Source organism: Lepidochelys kempii, unplaced genomic scaffold (genome assembly GCF_965140285.1).
Source record: "Lepidochelys kempii isolate rLepKem1 unplaced genomic scaffold, rLepKem1.hap1 scaffold_134, whole genome shotgun sequence".
Classification (NCBI taxonomy): Eukaryota; Metazoa; Chordata; order Testudines; family Cheloniidae; genus Lepidochelys; species Lepidochelys kempii.
The window spans coordinates 296,614-316,100 of NW_027621915.1; the positions used below are offsets into that span (position 1 = coordinate 296,614).

Genomic DNA, 19,487 nt, shown 5'->3' on the forward strand with positions numbered 1-19,487 from the left:
GTTTATATATCCAAGCATCACAGTAACCCTTTGAGCCACAGACTGTTTTTTTATCCACTCCGAAGTCCCTTAGTTCAGGGTTCCTGCCCAAAGGTCCCCCTCTGGTTCGAGAAGGGCGTGTGAACCTGACTACACTGGTTCATGCAGTGTCGTAGCTGAAAGCTTGTCTCTCTCACCAATGGAAGTTGGTCCAATAAGAGATATTACCTCACCCACCCTGTATCTCTCATACACTGCTTCATGCATTTCTCCCACGGGGCTTTTCCTTTTGAGCATCAGACCACTGAGGTCTGTCTACAGCTACCATGAGGCAGTGCTTGCAGAATTTAACCCTTAGCTACCCATACCACAGCCACCCAAAGTAACTGTGCGTATCAGCCGGACTTGGACCTGGGCCTGTAAGGTTAACGGGTAAGTAATATCCCCACACTGCAACCTGGCAGTGCCTGTAGCTGACTCATTCCCTGTGGCCCATAATCTGCAGTGGTTGTACGCCACGGTAAATTCCATCCTGCATGATCGGACATGATCGGTGCTCTTGGCTCCTTGACCCTATATTCGCCCATGGGGCGCACCAAGAAGTGTCCAGGCAACAATGTGGATCCCAGCCAGCTGCCATGACCACCTTGCTTCTCTGTGTCTGAAGTCCTGGTACTGACCTCGACTCTGACTTTGATTCTGACTCCTGATCGACCCCTAGAAACACAAGTGGGATGCTGAAACCTGGTTTTGACCCTTGTCCCAATTCCTGATTCTGCCTCCGGCTCTGACCCTCGGCTTGACTCTTGACCCTGATACTGACTCTGACCCCTGGCTTCAGTTCCGGGATCTCCAGCTCCTAACACTTGTCCTACCTACCTTTGCCCAGCATCCTGACACAGACTATGTATCGTAAAAATGAATACAGACACTTCCCACATTCTTCACAGAAGGTGAATCTTAAATTGCTCATGCTTAATTACTCAAGCACTTTAATACCCCGGTTCGGAAGGTGATATATAAATGCAAAGCAGCAGCAGTTTGGAATTGGGTGCTCACCTCTATTCGTAGGACAGCTCTCACTTCAGTCGATGAACTCATTTCTCAGGGTTTGAGACCAGGTGGGTGAGGTAATACCTTTTATTGGATTCAGAGTAACAGCCATGTTAGTCTGTATTCGCAAAAAGGAAAGGAGTACTTGTGGCACCTTAGAGACTAACCAATTTATTTGAGCATAAGCTTTCGTGAGCTGCTGTAGCAGCTGGAGCAGGTGGAAAAGGCCTTTTGCCTCCCGGTGGTGGAAGGGATTCTCAGGATTGTGGCGATGATGCACATGTAGGATGTCAGGGTTAGTAGGAATGGAGGCAGGGTGAATACACAGGCTAGTATGAAATCCGCCAATATGACCTGGTGGGTGTCACTGCAGGAGAGCTCTATCAGAGGGAGGGGATCACAATACAAATGGTCAATTTCATTTGGGCCACAGAATATTAACTGTGATAGGAATAAGACAAAGTTGGTAATAGGCAAAAAACCATTTAACCAGGAGCAAGCAGCCAACTGGAAGGAAAACCTGATGTTCATAAGAGTTGAATAGTGCAGGGGTTTACATATCGCTAAATACCGATCATAAGACATCACTGCTAGGAGACAGCATTCTGTAGCTGCCAGAGAACCAAAGAAATACAGTTGTATGATGCAGCCACTGACTGAGATGGTCTTGTCCCCAGTCAGGAGACTGGCCAGCATCCGGGGCATGATGGCTGAGGTGTAGCAGGTCTCTACGCAGGACAAATTCCCCAGGAAGAAGTACATGGGACTGTGAAGATGCTGGTCAGCCACAACGAGCACCACAATGAGGGTGTTCCCAACCACGGTTGCCATGTAGATCACTAGGAACATTAGGAAGAGAAGAATTTGCAGGTCAGGGAGATCCCCGAATCCCAAGAGGAAGAATTCAGTGATGGCTGTTTGGTTTCTGCAGTCTGCCATTGGTTGAGTCTAGGAACAATAAATCTGTGCGACTGAATTGGAAGGACACAGAGTTAAAAGTTAATCAAATCCCGTGAATTAATTCCATAAATATTCAGAAACTCCCTCCCCCTCCTGGTTACAGGCTGAAATATTAAGGTTAAATTTAGATTTCAGAGCAAAGTGCCAGGAAACTGAGTCCAAGGACAGAACATTGCTCTGAGGGGGAAGAGGGTGTTCGACATGGATACCAGTGATTACTATAAAAGCCCATTTATCCGGTAGCCACATACTGATATGACAGATCAGATCATTTCTCTGTCTATCATATCCTATCTAGTGACATACCAGAGCTTAACAATGATGCTTAAATGCTGTATTTCACTCCTGGCAATGGCCAGAATCATTCCATGTCTTAGGAGTCAAAATCAAACATCAACTAAAATCTTGGACTGAGATTTTTCAATGTGGTCTAGAGTTCTTAGGCACCGTCCTGCTGTTAGATTTCTTTCCACGAATTCTAACACTATATCCTGGTATATTCAGCATTTCAGTGCCCTGTAGGAGAAGGAATAATTTGCACCCCCTCACAAGAGATCAGTTCATGCCATAAATTATGAAGTGGAGTAAATTCTCCCTTAGTGCCTGTGGTGGTGATGGGAACGTGGTGGGACTGGCAGTGCCTTTTCTGTTTCCCAACAATAGCTATGTAGCAGTCATAAAATACAGCTCTATGAAGGGTGGATCTTAGGAAGGTGCAAAACCAGGCTGATGTGCAACCCTAACTGGGGAATGACCCTCCCCACTCCATAATGAGTGTGAGATGATAATACAGGAAAGGCACTGGGTGAAAAAAGATGCTTTCCCTAAACTCAGAGTCTAGAAACAATCTGGCATGTGTGATCCGGGTTAGTAAGACTCCACTTATCTCCACTCGTCACCCCATTGAAAAGTCGTGGAAGACCGGAGACATTCCAGAAGACTGGAAAAGGGAAAATATAGTACCCATCTTTAAAAAGGGAAATAAGGACAACCCGGGGAATTACAGACCAATCAGCTTAACTTCTGTACCCGGAAACGTAATGGAGCAAATAATTAAGCAATCAGTTTGCAAACACCTAGAAGATAATGAGGTGATAAGTGACAGTCAGCATGGATTTGTCAAGAACAAAGCGTGTCAAACCAACCTGATAGCTTTCTTTGACAGGGTAACAAGCCTGGTGGATGCTGGGAAGCAGTAGGTGTGATATATCTTGACTTTAGTAAGGCTTTTGATACTGTCTCTCATGACCTTCTCATAAACAAACTAGGGAAATACAACCTAGATGGAGCTACTATAAGGTGGGTGCATAACTGGTTGGAAAACCATTCCCAGAGAGTAGTTATCAGTGGTTCACAGTCATGCTGGAAGGGCATAACAAGTGGGGTCTTGCAGGGATAGGTCCTGGGTCTGGTTCTGTTCAATATCTTCATCAATTATTTAGATAATGGAATAGAGAGTACACTTATAAAGTTTGCGGACAATACCAAGCTGGGAGGGTTTGCAAGTGCTTTGGAAGATAGGATTAAAATTCAAAATGATCTGGACAAATGATCTGAAGTAAATTGGATGAAATTCAATGAGGACAAATGCAAAGTACTCCACTTAAGAAAGAACAAACAGTTACACACATACAAAATGGGAAATAACTGCCTAGGAAGGAGTACTGCAGAAAGAGATCTGGGGGGTCATAGTGGATCACAAGCTAAATATGAGTCAACAGCGTAACACTGTTGCAAAAAAAGCAAATATAATTCTCGGATGTTGTCAAGGTTCCTCCCCCACTCTGAACTCTAGGGTACAGATGTGGGGACCTGCATGAAAAACCTCCTAAGCTTATCTTTACCAGCTTAGGTCAAACTTCCCCAAGGTACAAAATATTACACCCGTTGTCCTTGGACTGGCCGCTACCACCACCAAACTAATACTGGTTACTGGGGAAGAGCTGTTTGGACGCGTCCTTCCCCCCAAAATACTTCCCAAAACCTTGCACCCCACTTCCTGGACAAGGTTTGGTAAAAAGCCTCACCAATTTGCCTAGGTGACTACAGACCCAGACCCTTGGATCTTAAGAACAATGAACAATCCTCCCAACACTTGCACCCCCCCTTTCCTGGGAAATGTTGGATAAAAAGCCTCACCAATTTGCCTAGGTGACCACAGACCCAAACCCTTGGATCTGAGAACAATGAAAAAGCATTCAGTTTTTTACAAGAAGACTTTTAATAAAAAATAGAAGTAAATAGAAATAAAGAAATCCCCCCTGTAAAATCAGGATGGTAGATATCTTACAGGGTAATTAGATTCAAAAACATAGAGAACCCCTCTAGGCAAAACCTTAAGTTACAAAAAAGATACACAGACTGAAATAGTTATTCTATTCAGCACAATTCTTTTCTCAGCCATTTAAAGAAATCATAATCTAACACATACCTAGCTAGATTACTTACTAAAAGTTCTAAGACTCCATTCCTGTTCTGTCCCTGGCAAGAGCAGCATACAGACAGACACAGACCCTTTGTTTCTCTCCCTCCTCCCAGCTTTTGAAAGTATCTTGTCTCCTCATTGGTCATTTTGGTCAGGTGCCAGCCAGGTTACCTTTAGCTTCTTAACCCTTTACAGGTGAGAGGAGCTTTCCCCTGGCCAGGAGGGATTTCAAAGGGGTTTACCCTTCCCTTTATATTTATGACAGATGTATTAGCAGGTGTGTTGTAGGCAAGACACGAGAAGTAATTCTTCCACTCCTGGGCACCACATTTCAGGAAAGATGTGGACAAATTGGAGAAAGTCTAGAGAAGAGTAACAAATATGATTAAAGGTCAAAACCTGGGTTTGACCCGCATCCCAATCCTGACTCTGTCTTTGGCTCTGACCCTTGGCTTAACTCTGACTCTGATTTTTGCTTGATCCTCAGCTTGACCCTAACACTGGCTCTGACTCCTGGCTTCAGTTCTGTGATCCCAAGCTCCTGCCACTAGTCCTGTCTACCTTTGCCAAGGATTCTGGAAGTTTTCCTGGACCACCCCTTACACTTGTAGAAGGCCAGCCCTGTGGGACATGGAGGCAGTGGGTCACCCCCTGCCCAGCATGTTGCAAGGGGCACTAAACACGCCTGAACAGGTTGACAGCCCTCGGACAGAACTTCCCATGGTGCGAGCACAAATGGGCAGCTTTGATCAACACTCCGTGAAGTAGTTGGGTTACATTCTGTCTCCGAGGGCCTCAAAATGGACCCCAGGAAGGTGAACGCTGTTCGGACCTGGGCGGCACCCCTGGAACATCAAGGAGCTGCAGTGCTTCCTTGGGTTTGCTAATTTTTATAGGCACTTCATGCCTGGGTTTTCAGACCAGATAGCCCCATTGACAGTGCTCCTCCCCAAACACGCCTCTTTCACCTACTCTCCGGAGGCTCAACAGGTGTTCGACCAGCTCAAGATGGCCTTCACCAGTGCTCCAGTCTTGAGCCATCCTGACCCAATGAGGGCCTTTGTCAGTGAGACTGATGCATCTAATGTTGCAATTGGGACAATACTTCCCCAAGAATCAGCTCCCCAACAGCACCTGTTCCCTTGTGCTTATTATTCTCGGAAACTCACAGCCAGCAGAACAAAATTATGAGATTTTAGATACAGAGCTTCTAGCAATCAAAGCCACCTTCGGGGAATGGCACCACCACCTTGAAGGTGCCCAACACCCAATACAGGTATACACAGATCCTAAAATCTTGGACTATCTCCGTAGGGCAAAGGCGCTGAACCAAAGACAGCTTCAATGGGCCCTGTTGTTCACACACTTTTATTTTACCATCACCTATCACCAGAACAAGGCAGCCAATGCCCTGTCCTGAAAAGGGGAATGCCTCCCTGACCATACCCAGCTGATGTGCATCCTCAAGCCCTATAATTTCCTGGATGCTCTATTCCCCAAGACCACTTCCTCCTTTAGTTAGTAAGAAGGCGCCCCTCAGCACCTTCAGACACCCTATCTAGACTCTAGGTGGTTATTACTGTGGGTTTGATAGTCAAGCTTCCCTTATCTGCCAAGCATACCATCATCCTCCTAGAAGAGCCTGTCTGGGCAGCACCCCTAGAAGAGATGATGTAAGGCCTAGTGGGTCTATAGGACTACCAGGCAACAAACATCCCCACATTGCTACCTGTAATTTGATTATTCCTTGCAACACACAATCTGTAGTGCTTTAACACCAGGGGAAGTTCCACCTCATGTGATCTGACTGACAGTGGTCTTAGCTATCCCTGATTGGCTCCTTGACCCTATATAAAGTGATGGGGTGTAAAAGGAAGTGTCCAGGATCTGGTTGAAGAAAGGCTGTTTCAGTGGTGACTGTGGGGTGTTGGCTCGGTGGCTGGCTGGGCAGAGTGAGATGGATGAGAGAAATGAAACTGAAACCAGGCTAGACCATGAGTACAGGGAAAACATTGACGAAGACTGGATGCCAGCAAGGAAAAAGAAAAGGGGAGATTCTCTGCACTCAGAAGAAGGACCAGCAAATAGGAGGGCAGGAAAGGGAAATGGGGGGAAATTACCTAACAGTAAAATCCGTAGATAAGGACATAAAGATAGGGGATATCAGCCCCCTGAGAATGGCAGAGGGGATCAAAAAAGTGCTGGAGACAGAGCAAGAGCTAAGATGGTACCTGCTGGAGACTCATTAGTGGAATGTAAAAACAAAGACCAAGTAGGGACACTCCTTAAGACAAAGGTGCTAGGTAAAATAAAAATGAGTTGTCAGCTACCCAAATTCCTCACAGAAACAAGATGGGTAGTATCTGGGGTGCCAAATGAAATTTCAGAAAAGAAAGCAAGGAATAGGTGGAGATAAGGTGATAAGTGCTAAGAGGCTAATTAGCAGAAGAGGCAGTGATAGCAAGTGCCTTACAGCTGTGCTGGTCACATTTTAAGGGAGGGATGTGACCAGATAGTCCAGAATATCAGAGTAACTTTAGGGTATCAAAGTCCTATAGTCCTCTTTCTGTGAGATGCTACAGCGGCCAGAGATTTGGTCATGTTGCAAATAATTCCAATGGGAAAATACAGTGCAGTAAGTGTGGAGGTGACCATTCATAGGATGACTGTGAGGAAGGGACAGAACAAAAATGTTGCAAATGTGGAGGAAAACACAGCTCAGAATATACAAGTTGTACTGAGGGGAGCAAGCTAGAGAACTACAAAAACCCCAAGTTGCTAATAACATGTCCTGTGCAGAAGCTGTTAGGAGATACCTAAAAGAGAACCTGATGTGAGGAAAGGCAATAGCCTGCAACAAGTTAATGGAAGGGAATGAGTAACGTTGTGTATATAATGTCTGCTGCAGTTTCCACGGTATGCATCCGATGAAGTGAGCTGTAGCTCACGAAAGCTCATGCTCAAATAAATTGGTTAGTCTCTAAGGTGCCACAAGTACTCCTTTTCTTTTTGCGAATACAGACTAACACGGCTGTTACTCCGAAAGTTGGGATGAAAAGAGATTCATTGCAGTAATGGTTGATGTAATCAATTGTAGTTCTCAAACAGGAAAGAAAACAGAAAATGAGAATTATAATTAAAGCTGCAGGCTAGCAACTTCAGTGTTGTCAGTTGTCAGTTGTCAGTGGAACAACTTCATACTTTCCTAAGTGAAACTACTATGGACAGTTAGAAGCAGGGGTTACTATTTTCAGCTTGAATGCCCACAGCTTAATAGCACATAGGCAGGAATTAAAGACCAATATTTTTATATGAAAACAAAGCCTGATCTAATATGCATACAAGACTTGGCTAATAGAAAAATGAGACTATAAAATCCCAGGATATGGTCTATATGGACATGATAAAGAAATGGAAAAGGTGGGGACGCATACCCTTTCACTAAGGAGAACCTGAAGTACCTTGAAGTAGAGATTAGAAAGCTAAATATCAAGGATAATGCTATTGAGATACCAATACAAAACAATTCTGCATCTCTAAGACTTTATCATGTTTATAACCCATGCAGGAAACTAGAGGCTATGGACCTGAAAGAATTCACTGCAAGTGTCACTTGCCCACTCATTGTCTGTGGTGATCTGAATAGTCACAACCGATTGTGGGGAAGTAAGAAAAACATGGAAAATGTTCAGAGCAAATCTTTGAAGAGAATAATTTAGCAATCAATGATGGAGCGCCTACCAGGTTCAATACAGCTGATGGAAGCTTCTCATGTCTGGATCTGGGACCATAGGGAGTGAATGCAGCTGTGAAATTGACAGAGGGGTGGGAATGGCTAGTGACCACGTCTTGACATTAAATACATCTCAAGGAAAAGGATATCCCCACTTGGAATCTTAAAAAAGCAAACTGGAAAAATCTTTGGAAAGAGAAGTGAGCAATATGTGAGTAAGTAATGGATCTGTGAAGATATTGAGGAATTCTATAGTAATATTAATAAAGGAATCATAAAGACAGCCAGCCTAGCTATTCCTAGGATGTCAGCACTGCCTGAAGATAGGGGAAGTGTACCATGGTGGAACAGGGAATATGAAATGGTAATTAGGGAAAGGAATAAGGCATATAAGACAGCAAAAAATCCTTAACTAATGGACTTAATGAAATATAAAAAAGTAAGGTAGTTTCACAAAGGGCTATAAAAAGGGCAAAAAGAGAGAGCTGGACACCATAACATGGGGAAGTAAGTAAAAATACCAATACAGCAAAGATTATATATAAACAAACTAGGGAAATGAATGGAATAAAGAGTAAGAGTCACGTAACACCAAGTCTTCCAGTTGCGGGGCATGGAGTAATAAGCTCTAAGAAAAGAAAAGCAGAAACTCTGGCCACCATGCTTCAAAAAGTCAGTAATGATGAATATCAGAGGATACAAATTAGGGAGAAGAAAAGAACATTAAGGATAATTATGAGATGAAGAGGTGGGATGGGAGAAGGATGTGGATATTTTAAATGTAAACTTTAGTGTGGCTTAGGTAAAACCATGGAAAGTATAGTAAGGGAGAGAACAGTAGCACACCTAGAAAGAAGAAGGTTTATAGATAAAACACAAAGTGGGCTCCAGTAAGGTGGGAGTGTGATTGACCACGTTGTCAGGATAGAGACAGAAGCACAAAAAAGCATGAGAATCATAGAATTAATTATACTAATATTCCTGGACATAGAAAAAGCCTACAATGTGTTCTGGAGAGAGGAACTACTTCATAAAGTGGCCTCAATGGGTAACATAGGAAGAATGTACAGATGGATAAGGAACTTCTTAGGCAAAAGAACAAGTCCAACTGGAGAAAGCTTTCCTTAACGTATAGTAAATTGCAAGTGAAACTCCACAGAGCAGTGTAGTTACACCAGCCCTCTTTAACATCATGATAAATGATCGCCCTGAAGAGATGAGGATAGGAATAGGGATCGTGTTTGCTGACTGTGCCATATGGATCAAAAGCAGAAACCTTGAAAGTGCCACCAAAAGAATGATGATGCACTTAAGAGAAGTGCAGAATGGGGAAGAGGTGGGGCTTCAAATTCTCATTGACAAAACTAAGGGAATGATCCTCACAACATGGAAAAGCCAAAAAGATGTAAAGTTATAGCTATATGACCAAGAGATAAATATACTGACATTACAAATTCTTCGGTGTGATATTTGATAACAAGCTCACTTGGAGGGACCATACTGAAAATATTAGATAAGTGCAAAAGTCAAATGCCTTTGGAACATCCTGGGGAGTGGATATGAAAATGGTGGCAATGCTATACAGAGCACTAATTAGACCGGTTATTGAGTATGGATGCCCGGCCTTTGGGTCAGCAATGAATACAAATCTGAACTAGATTATATCCACACACACGCATTGCATATCAGGTGGTGACTTCATTACTGTATCTCTGTACTACAGATATACGCATTTCCATCAGCTGCTGCTGACTCTTAGAACGAAGCTCCCAGACTTAACCTTTTTGGGCCAAAGTACGAGATAATAGTGAAGATAGCACTAAGCTAACCGGTTCGGACAAAAAGTCAACATTCCCCATGTAAATAAGATACAGAAGTGGATAGCTGATCTTCATGAAAAGAAGGGATTGAAAGGGACCAAAATGTATAGCTATGGGAAAATACTTATTAGAAAATCACCCCCGGTCGGAAAAGACGTGGAATTATGTAATGAAATCAATAAAAGAATGATAGACAAGATGTCACAATTATATTGATTTGCTATAAGTGGGGACACTATGGACAAATACATACAGAGGGTTCCAAAGAGGAAAGAACAGAGTGGGAACAGCTTCCTGTGTGCCCTCACTCGGACTCAAGAAAGCTGTATGGCTAACTTTGTATCCGTCTTTATGGCTGAGATAAACAGGGATTATGCTAGCACTAAATCGTGCTTTAGATGTGTGGCCAGCTGCTGTGGCCATCCTGGCTGACTCCTTATCAGGGCTGCAGCAGGCAACTCACAGTGGTGAGTCTGACAGCAGAAATGTTTTTCTTAATGATATATTACTGCTAACAGCCAGACTGGTGGAACTGGATATAACCAACGTAATCTCATGGATTCTGGTGCAGACAGGGATAGCAGGCAATGAATTGGCTGGCAAAAAGTGTTATTAATCACAAACAAGTTGACCTCGGGATCCCCTTAAGCAAACTGGCATTTAAACACCTAATCAAAAGTGAGCTAAGGAAGGAATGGCAAGAACTGTAGGCAAATGAAATGAAGGGGAAAAAAATTCCTGATTCTGCCTCCGGCTCTGACCCTCGGCTTAACTCTTGACCCTGATACTGACTCTGACCCCTGGCTTCAGTTCCGGGATCTCCAGCTCCTAACACTTGTCCTACCTATCTTTGCCCAGCATCCTGACACAGACGATGTATCGTAAAAATGAATACAGACACTTCCCACATTCTTCACAGAAAGTGAATCTTAAATTGCTCATGCTTAATTACTCAAGCACTTTAATATCCCGGTTTGGAAGGTGGTATATAAATGCAAAGCAGCAGCAGTTTGGAATTGGGTGCTCACCTCTATTCGTAGGACAGCTTACACTGGAGTCGATGAACTCATTTCTCAGGGTTTGAGACCAGGTGGGTGAGGTAATACCTTTTATTGGACCAACTTCTGCTGGTGAGAGACATGTTTTCGACACACAGAGCTCAGGTTCCACTGAGGTTCTTGTCTTTCATCATTCTGCAGAAATGGGACTTTCTCAGTAAAGAGACCTGCAGTTACCTGAAGGGACGGAAAATGGGCCTCCCCTTCGATTTAATAAGTGTAAATGTTCTCTCATAGTTGTATTCTCTCTTCGTGCTTTTCAAAATGGTCCCACTTCGACCTTTTTCCCACTTGGTTCATTTTGTGTCTCCGAAGCGTTGTAGCTAACAATGCCCACTGTGAGTTGCAATTATACAAGTACCACTGTACATCATGTTTTAGTCTAAAACATCCTTTGTGGAAAATATTTTAGATCATGGACAAACACCAGCTTTCATTTTTGGGAGATGCCTGTCCAAGGTGATGGCCAGTTATCATGTACTTGCACCGCCCTGAATTAGTATTCAAGAGATGCTGCCATCTAATGGGCATTTTTGAAAATAGCAGCCCATATCTCACTCTTACAACATGCTGCCACCTAGTGGCCATTTTACAGTATAACTTTCCCATTATTACCCTGTTAGTCTGTATCCACAAAAAGAACAGGAGGACTTGCGGCACCTTAGAGACTAACAAATTTATTAGAGCTTAAGCTTTCATGAGCTACAGCTCACTTCATTGGATGCATAGAATGGAACATATAGTAAGATATATATATATAGAGAGAGAGAGATTAGTTGGAAGTTACCATACAAACTGGGAGAGGCTAATTAGTTAAGATGAGCTATTACCAGCAGGAGAAAAAAACTTTTGTTGTGATTATCAAGATGGCCCATTTAGACAGTTGACAAGAAGGTGTGAGGCTACTTAACATGGGGAAATAGATTCAATATGTGTAATGACCCAGCCACTCCCAGTCTCTATTCAAACCTAAGTGAATGGTATCTAGTTTGCATATTAATTCAAGCTCAGCAGTCTCTCCTTGGAGTCTGTTTTTGAAGCTTTTCTGTTGCAAAATTGCCACCCTTAGATCTTTTACTGAGTGGCCACAGAGGTTGAAGAGTTCTCCTACTGGTTTCTGAATGTTATGATTCCTGATGTCAGATTTCTGTCCATTTATTCTTTTGCGTAGAGACTGTCCGGTTTGGCCATTGTACGTGGCAGAGGGGCATTGCTGGCACATGATGGCATATATCACACTGGTAGATGTGCAGGTGAACGAGCCCCTGATGACATGGCTAATGGGATTAGGTCCTATGATGGTGTCACTTGAATATATATGTGGACAGAGTTGGCATCGGGCTTTCTTGCAAAGACACACATAGTTTGATTCACATCATCTCATCATCTCTTCTCATGACAAAGTTTGTCCAAATGTGGGATACCATTACTGAGAAAGTCCTCATATTTTTTAAGCCAAATCAATCAATCAATCTGATATGATGACTGTCATAAATATAAAGGGAAGGGTAAACCCCTTTGAAATCCCTCCTGGCCAGGGGAAAGCTCCTCTCACCTGTAAAGGGTTAAGAAGCTAAAGGTAACCTCGCTGGCACCTGACCAAAATGACCAATGAGGAGACAAGATACTTTCAAAAGCTGGGAGGAGGGAGAGAAACAAAGGGTCTGTGTGTCTGTCTATATGCTGGTTTTCTGCCGGGGATAGACCAGGAATGGAGTCTTAGAACTTTTAGTAAGTAATCTAGCTAGGTATGTGTTAGATTATGATTTCTTTAAATGGCTGAGAAAAGAACTGTGCTGAATAGAATAACTATTTCTGTCTGTGTATCTTTTTTGTAACTTAAGGTTTTGCCTAGAGGGGTTCTCTGTGTTTTGAATCTAATTACCCTGTAAGGTATCTACTATCCTGATTTTACAGGGGGGAATTTCTTTATTTCTATTTACTTCTATTTTTATTAACAGTCTTCTTGTAAGAAAACTGAATGTTTTTCATTGTTCTCAGATCCAAGGGTTTGGGTCTGTGGTCACCTATGCAAATTGGTGAGGCTTTTTATCCAACATTTCCCAGGAAAGGGGGGGTGCAAGTGTTGGGAGGATTGTTCATTGTTCTTAAGATCCAAGGGTCTGGGTCTGTAGTCACCTAGGCAAATTGGTGAGGCTTTTTACCAAACCTTGTACCAGGAAGTGGGGTGCAAGGTTTTGGGAAGTATTTTGGGGGGAAAGACGTGTCCAAACAGCTCTTCCCCAGTAACCAGTATTAGTTTGGTGGTGGTAGCGGCCAATCCAAGGACAAAGGATGGAATATTTTGTACCTTGGGGAAGTTTTGACCTAAACTGGTAAAGATAAGCTTAGGAGGTTTTTCATGCAGGTCCCCACATCTGTACCCTAGAGTTCAGAGTGGGGGAGGAACCTTGACATGGTGCCACAGTGGTGGGATTAACCTGAAATCATTTTGAGATCCAGTTGAGATTTTTTGAACTAGAAATACAGATTTTAAAAAGGAATTTTTAGGAAGTCCAGAAAGCAGCTTTGAAACTGAAAGCATCTTGGTTTCTCTCTGCTTTGTGGCCAAGCAGAGACAAGAGGGGATTATCTTGTGAATTGCAGGTTTTCTTTGCCTGGAGGCAGGGTACTTAACTCCTGCAGGGAAATTCACAGTCTTCCAACCCAGAGGTTTTTTTTTTCTTTTCTTCCTAAAAGTAAATAGGGGGTGTGTGCTCTACCCATTTGCCTGGAGACAAAAGTGGCAGGGTTTTTTTTAGGATTTTGATTTTTTTTTTGTTTTACAAGGAGCACAGGTTTGAAAAGAAATTTTTTTTTTCTTTGGGCTGGGTAAGCAGGTTTCCAAGTAGTTGGAGGTTTTTTGCTTTAATTTGGGCCCAGAGCAGAGACAAGGGAATTGTCTTTTTCTGTAGGCTGACAATCACTATCAGAGAATAGGTATTCTATTCCAGCACAGCAAAATTTTACAGCCAAGTTTTGTTTGTTTATTTCTAAACCTCGGGTGTAAAGTTAGTTAAAAACAGAGAGGTTAGAATGGCCAAATCCTCGGCTCGACTACAGCTGGAATTAGCCAGATTTCAGGCTGAGGAAAGACAAAGGGAACATGAAAGACAGATAGAACTCATGCGGCTGGAGAAGGAGGTACAGGAGGCTGCCCACAAGAGGGAAATGGAGGCAAGGAAGCATGTGGAGGAGATGGAGAGGATAAAGGCCCAGCAGAATATACCAACAAACCCTAGCAATCCTTCTCCAGGTACCACTTCCCATCCCAGAAAGTTCCCCACCTACAAGGCAGGTGATGATACTGAGGCCTTCTTAGAAAACTTCGAAAGGGCCTGCCTTGGGTACAACATCTCTACTGACCAATACATGGTAGAGCTGAGGCCGCAGCTCAGTGGACCCTTAGCTGAGGTGGCAGCTGAAATGCCTAAAGTACATATGTACAAGTATGAACTGTTTAAATCCAAGGCGAGAGTCAGAATGGGGATAACACCCGAGCAGTCTCGTCGGAGGTTCCGAGCCCTAAGGTGGAAACCAGACATGTCATTTACCCGACATGCCTACCACATTGTGAAACATTGGGATGCCTGGATATCAGGAGCAAGTGTTGAATCTCCAGTAAATTTGCCCTTCCTAATGCAAATGGAACAATTCTTAGAGGGTGTTCCTGAGGAAATAGAAAGATACATCCTAGATGGGAAACCCAAAACTGTAATCGAGGCAGGAGAGATTGGAGCCAGATGGGTGGAGGTGGCAGAGAAGAAGAAAACTGGTCGCAGTTGGAGCGGAGACCAGAAGGGACCACCCCAGACCACACCCTATTACCGGGGGCCGCCCAAAGCCCCACCTACCTCCCAAAGAACCCTCCAGACCCCTTATCGTCCCACCACCCCGTTCTCCAGCAACCCACCTCGCCCCGGTGACCCGTCAGCTGGACGATGTTTTAAATGTAACGAGCTGGGGCATGTAAAGGCCAACTGCCCCAAGAACCCCAACAGATTACAGTTCATTGCACCGGAATCACACCAGAGGTCCACAGGCCCAGATACCTCCCAGATACCCTTGGAGCGGAGGGAAACTGTGAGTGTGGGCGGGAAGAAGGTCACCGCGTGGAGGGACACCGGAGCACAAGTGTCAGCTATCCATGCTTCCTTAGTGGACCCCAATTTAATCAACCCAGAGATCCAAGTGACGATTCAACCCTTCAAGTCCAACTCTTTCAATTTGCCTACAGCCAAGTTGCCTGTCCAGTACAAGGGCTGGTCAGGAATGTGGACTTTTGCAGTCTATGATGATTATCCCATCCCCATGCTGTTGGGGGAAGACTTGGCCAATCACGTGAAGCAGGCCAAGAGGGTGGGAACGGTCACCCGCAGCCAGGCTAAACAAGCCGTGGGGCCTAGCTCTGTTCCGGAAACTTCTATCAGGGCCCGGTCAGAGGTGATGGACCCGGACCCCAGGCCAATGTCTGCAACAGCAGTAGTGGATCCAGTCCCAGAGACCCAGACGGAACCAGTCCCAGAACCGGAACCAGCCAAACAACCAACACCAGACCCCGTGCCAGCACTGAATCCAGTACTTGCAACCTCAACACCAGAGGGCCCCACCGAACCTGAACTGGCAGCAGCCGATAACCCTACACAAGAGGCTCAGCCGGAGACTGAATCCCAACATAGTGCACCAGCGGAGAGCGGTTCACAGTCAACAGAAACAGCTCCATCCCCTATATCGCTTCCAGAGGGACCAAGCCTATGTCTCCAATCCAATGAGGAACTGATGTCTCCAGCATCAAGGGAACAGTTCCAGACCGAACAGGAAGCAGATGAAAGCCTCCAGAGAGCGTGGACGGCGGCACGGAGCAACCCACCGCCTCTCAGCTCTCCTAATCGATCCAGGTTTGTTGTAGAAAGAGGACGTTTATACAAGGAAACTCTTTCTGGGGGACACCAGGAAGACTGGCATCCTCAGAGACAGTTGGTAGTTCCAACTAAATACCGGGCCAAGCTCTTGAGCTTAGCCCATGATCACCCTAGTGGCCATGCTGGGGTGAACAGGACCAAAGACCGTTTGGGGGGGTCATTCCACTGGGAGGGAATGGGCAAGGATGTTTCTACCTATGTCCAGTCTTGTGAGGTGTGCCAAAGAGTGGGAAAACCCCAAGACCAGGTCAAAGCTCCTCTCCAGCCACTCCCCATCATTGAAGTTCCATTTCAGCGAGTAGCTGTGGATATTCTGGGTCCTTTTCCGAAAAAGACACCCAGAGGAAAGCAGTACATACTGACTTTCATGGATTTTGCCACCCGATGGCCGGAAGCAGTAGCTCTAAGCAACACCAGGGCTAAAAGTGTGTGCCAGGCACTAGCAGACATTTTTGCCAGGGTAGGTTGGCCCTCCGACATCCTCACAGATGCAGGGACTAATTTCCTGGCAGGAACTATGAAAAACCTTTGGGAAGCTCATGGGGTAAATCACTTGGTTGCCACTCCTTACCATCATCAAACAAATGGCATGGTGGAGAAGTTTAATGGAACTTTGGGGGCCATGATACGTAAATTCGTAAATGAGCACTCCAATGATTGGGACCTAGTGTTGCAGCAGTTGCTCTTTGCCTACAGAGCTGTACCACATCCCAGTTTAGGGTTTTCCCCATTTGAACTTGTATATGGCCGTGAGGTTAAGGGGCCATTGCAGTTGGTGAAGCAGCAATGGGAGGGATTTACACCTTCTCCAGGAACTAACATTCTGGACTTTGTAACCAACCTACAAAACACCCTCCGAACCTCTTTAGCCCTTGCTAAAGAAAACCTACAGGATGCTCAAAAAGAGCAAAAAGCCTGGTATGATAAACATGCCAGAGAGCGTTCCTTCAAAGTAGGAGACCAGGTCATGGTCTTAAAGGCGCTCCAGGCCCATAAAATGGAAGCATCGTGGGAAGGGCCATTCGTGGTCCAGGAGCGCCTGGGAGCTGTTAATTATCTCATAGCATTCCCCACCTCCAACCGAAAGCCTAAGGTGTATCATATTAATTCTCTAAAGCCCTTTTATTCCAGAGAATTAAAGGTTTGTCAGTTTACAGCCCAGGGAGGAGACGACGCTGAGTGGCCTGAAGGTGTCTATTACGAAGGGAAATGTGCTGGTGGTGTGGAAGAGGTGAACCTCTCCATGACCCTTGGGCGTATGCAGCGACAGCAGATCCAGAAGCTGTGCACTAGCTACGCACCAACGTTCTCAGCCACCCCAGGACTGACTGAACGGGCATACCACTCCATTGACACAGGTAATGCTCACCCAATTAGGGTCCAACCTTACCGGGTGTCTCCTCAAGCTAAAACTGCTATAGAACGGGAGATCCAGGATATGTTACAGATGGGTGTAATCCGCCCCTCTGAAAGTGCATGGGCATCTCCAGTGGTTCTAGTTCCCAAACCAGATGGGGAAATACGTTTTTGCGTGGACTACCGTAAGCTAAATGCTGTAACTCGCCCAGACAACTATCCAATGCCACGCACTGATGAACTATTAGAGAAACTGGGACGGGCCCAGTTCATCTCTACCTTGGACTTAACCAAGGGGTACTGGCAGGTACCGCTAGATGAATCTGCCAAGGAAAGGTCAGCCTTCATCACACATCGCGGGCTGTATGAATTTAATGTACTCCCTTTCGGGCTGCGAAATGCACCCGCCACTTTCCAAAGACTTGTAGATGGTCTCCTAGCGGGATTAGGAGAATATGCAGTCGCCTACCTTGACGATGTGGCCATATTTTCGGATTCCTGGGCAGACCACCTGGAACATCTACAAAAAGTCCTTGAGCGCATAAGGGAGGCAGGACTAACTGTTAAGGCTAAGAAGTGTCAAATAGGCCTAAACAGAGTGACTTACTTTGGACACCAGGTGGGTCAAGGAACTATCAGCCCCCTACAGGCCAAAGTGGATGCTATCCAAAAGTGGCCTGTCCCAAAGTCAAAGAAACAGGTTCAATCCTTCTTAGGCTTGGCCGGTTATTACAGACGATTTGTACCGCACTACAGCCAAATCGCTGCCCCACTGACAGACCTAACAAAAAAGAAACAGCCAAATGCTGTTCAGTGGACCGGAAAGTGTCAGAAGGCCTTTAACAAGCTTAAAGCGACACTCATGTCTGACCCTGTACTAAGGGCCCCAGACTTTGACAAACCGTTCCTAGTAACCACAGATGCATCCGAGCGTGGTGTGGGAGCAGTTTTAATGCAGAAAGGACCTGATCAAGAATTCCACCCTGTAGTGTTTCTCAGCAAAAAACTGTCTGAGAGGGAAAGCAACTGGTCAGTCACTGAAAAAGAATGTTATGCCATTGTCTACGCTCTGGAAAAGCTACGCCCATATGTTTGGGGACGGCGTTTCCACCTGCAAACCGACCATGCTGCACTAAAGTGGCTTCACACCGTCAAAGAAACTAACAAAAAACTCCTTCGGTGGAGTTTAGCTCTCCAAGATTTTGATTTCGATATCCAACACATCTCAGGAGCTTCTAACAAAGTGGCTGATGCACTCTCCCGTGAAAGTTTCCCAGAATCAACTGGTTAAAATCGTCCTTGAGATGTGGAAAATATTGTTAGTCTTTATGTACTTGGTAGTATATTTAGAGATGCATGTGTCTTATTAACTCTGTTTTTCCTAGAGCTCCAGGAAGAAATCCCAGCCAGTGTTTCACCCTAGCTGAGATTTGGGGGGCGTGTCATAAATATAAAGGGAAGGGTAAACCCCTTTGAAATCCCTCCTGGCCAGGGGAAAGCTCCTCTCACCTGTAAAGGGTTAAGAAGCTAAAGGTAACCTCGCTGGCACCTGACCAAAATGACCAATGAGGAGACAAGATACTTTCAAAAGCTGGGAGGAGGGAGAGAAACAAAGGGTCTGTGTCTGTCTGTTGGTCGTCTTGGCCGGGGACAGAACAGGAATGGAGTCTTAGAACTTTTAGTGAGTAATCTAGCTAGGTATGTGTTAGATTATGATTTCTTTAAATGGCTGAGAAAAGAATTGTGCTGAATAGAATAACTATTTCTGTCTGTGTATCTTTTTTGTAACCTAAGGTTTTGCCTAGAGGGGTTCTCTATGTTTTTTAATCTAATTACCCTGTAAGATATCTACCATCCTGATTTTACAGGGGGGATTTCTTTATTTCTATTTACTTCCATTTTTTATTAAAAGTCTTCTTGTAAAACACTGAATGCTTTTTTCATTGTTCTCAGATCCAAGGGTTTGGGTCTGTGGTCACCTATGCAAATTGGTGAGGCTTTTTATCCAACATTTCCCAGGAAAGGGGGGGTGCAAGTGTTGGGAGGATTGTTCATTGTTCTTAAGATCCAAGGGTCTGGGTCTGTAGTCACCTAGGCAAATTGGTGAGGCTTTTTACCAAACCTTGTCCAGGAAGTGGGGTGCAAGGTTTTGGGAAGTATTTTGGGGGGAAGGACGCGTCC

General features: G+C 44.7%; 1 protein-coding gene across 1 annotated transcript; it reads right to left on the reverse strand.

Moving 5' to 3' along the window:
- Positions 1 to 1,203: 1,203 nt before the first annotated feature.
- Positions 1,204 to 1,971, reverse strand: LOC140904851 (olfactory receptor 6P1-like). Its single transcript, XM_073327165.1, has one exon. The coding sequence runs from the start codon at positions 1,969 to 1,971 to the stop codon at positions 1,204 to 1,206; it is 768 nt and encodes a 255-aa protein (XP_073183266.1).
- Between the last annotated feature and the right edge of the window lie 17,516 nt (positions 1,972 to 19,487).